Here is a 1,180-nt window from a genome sequence, read left to right on the forward strand (position 1 = left end):
TTGACTAGCTTTCATAAAAATAAAAGCACGGAAAATAATTGATCAACAATATATTATAGCAACTGCATATCAAGAGGATGATATGTCAAGTTGTAGGCATGTTGAAATTGAGGAGATGTCAACTACAACTTCTAGTATTGAAATGGAGTTAGAAGATGTGAATTGTTCAACTAGCTCAGGCGAAGATGAGAATGAAGATGAAAGTGAAGATACCCTTGAGAGCAATGAAAATAGTTTTGATGATTCTGAGTAGTTGTTGTAATTTAGTATTGTAAAATTTTACTTTTTTGTAATATTTTAAAAAGTACTTTTGAAATCTAATAAATGAAAATATTAATTTTCAACTTGTATTCTAGCATTCTTTATTTTTATAATTCATTAACTACTTTTTTAATTGTTTATTGTATTTGTATTCTGTTATATTTAGAATTATAGAATTGTACTTTTTTATTAATTGCTTCTTTTATTTGTATTTTTTATATATTACAATGCTTTACTAATTGTTTCTTTTAATGCAGATGGCTTTAAGCGATGATCATCCTCGTAAATCATTTACCTCAAAGTTCCAGTGGAAGAAGTTTATTGTTAGTAGAGCCACACAGCCTGATGAAGGTGAGGGACCTTCAGTTCCACCTGCTGATGTACCTACACCACCACCACCACCTAGGGGCCAGCAGCAGTCCCCGAGTGAGCAGGGTCAGGGACATTTAGATCCATCCCCTGTTGTACCTCCATACTTCCCTGGCCACTACCCTCCTCTCTCGACAAGTCCTCACTTCCCCTCTCCAGATCAGACACATGCTTCTCCATTCTATCCATATTACCCCCCACCATCATCACAGACAGCTGGTCCTTCCACTGGTCCCCACCCTCCTTACCCTTACCCATATTACTACCCCTATCCGGTGCAGCATGAATAGGGTGGACCATCTAGACCACCAGAGGTTGGCGCTAGCGATCATGCAGCTGCAACAGATAAGCGTCAATAAATTGAGCCTGAGGGCGATAAGTAAGTCAGTTTATGTTATTAATTAAGTTATTTTTATTTTGATATATTACATGTTATTGACAAAAAAAGTAACCTGCAGCTTCAATCCTTCAAGGCCACCTATACATATGATACGGGATATTATAAAGAATAAATATGATGCTCCTTATTTATCCTGGAAGAAGATCCCAA

At 36.4% G+C, this 1,180-nt stretch overlaps 1 protein-coding gene across 1 annotated transcript; it reads left to right on the forward strand.

Moving 5' to 3' along the window:
* Window positions 1–518: 518 nt before the first annotated feature.
* LOC110097398 (leucine-rich repeat extensin-like protein 1) lies at window positions 519–920 on the forward strand (the record flags this gene model as incomplete). Its single annotated transcript, XM_020823762.1, has 1 exon — window positions 519–920. A coding segment is annotated over one exon (402 nt), but the record flags the coding sequence as incomplete, so codon positions are not given.
* Window positions 921–1,180: the final 260 nt, after the last annotated feature.

The sequence above is a fragment of the Dendrobium catenatum genome, unplaced genomic scaffold, assembly GCF_001605985.2.
Source record: "Dendrobium catenatum unplaced genomic scaffold, ASM160598v2 original_scaffold_178407, whole genome shotgun sequence".
Classification (NCBI taxonomy): Eukaryota; Viridiplantae; Streptophyta; class Magnoliopsida; order Asparagales; family Orchidaceae; genus Dendrobium; species Dendrobium catenatum.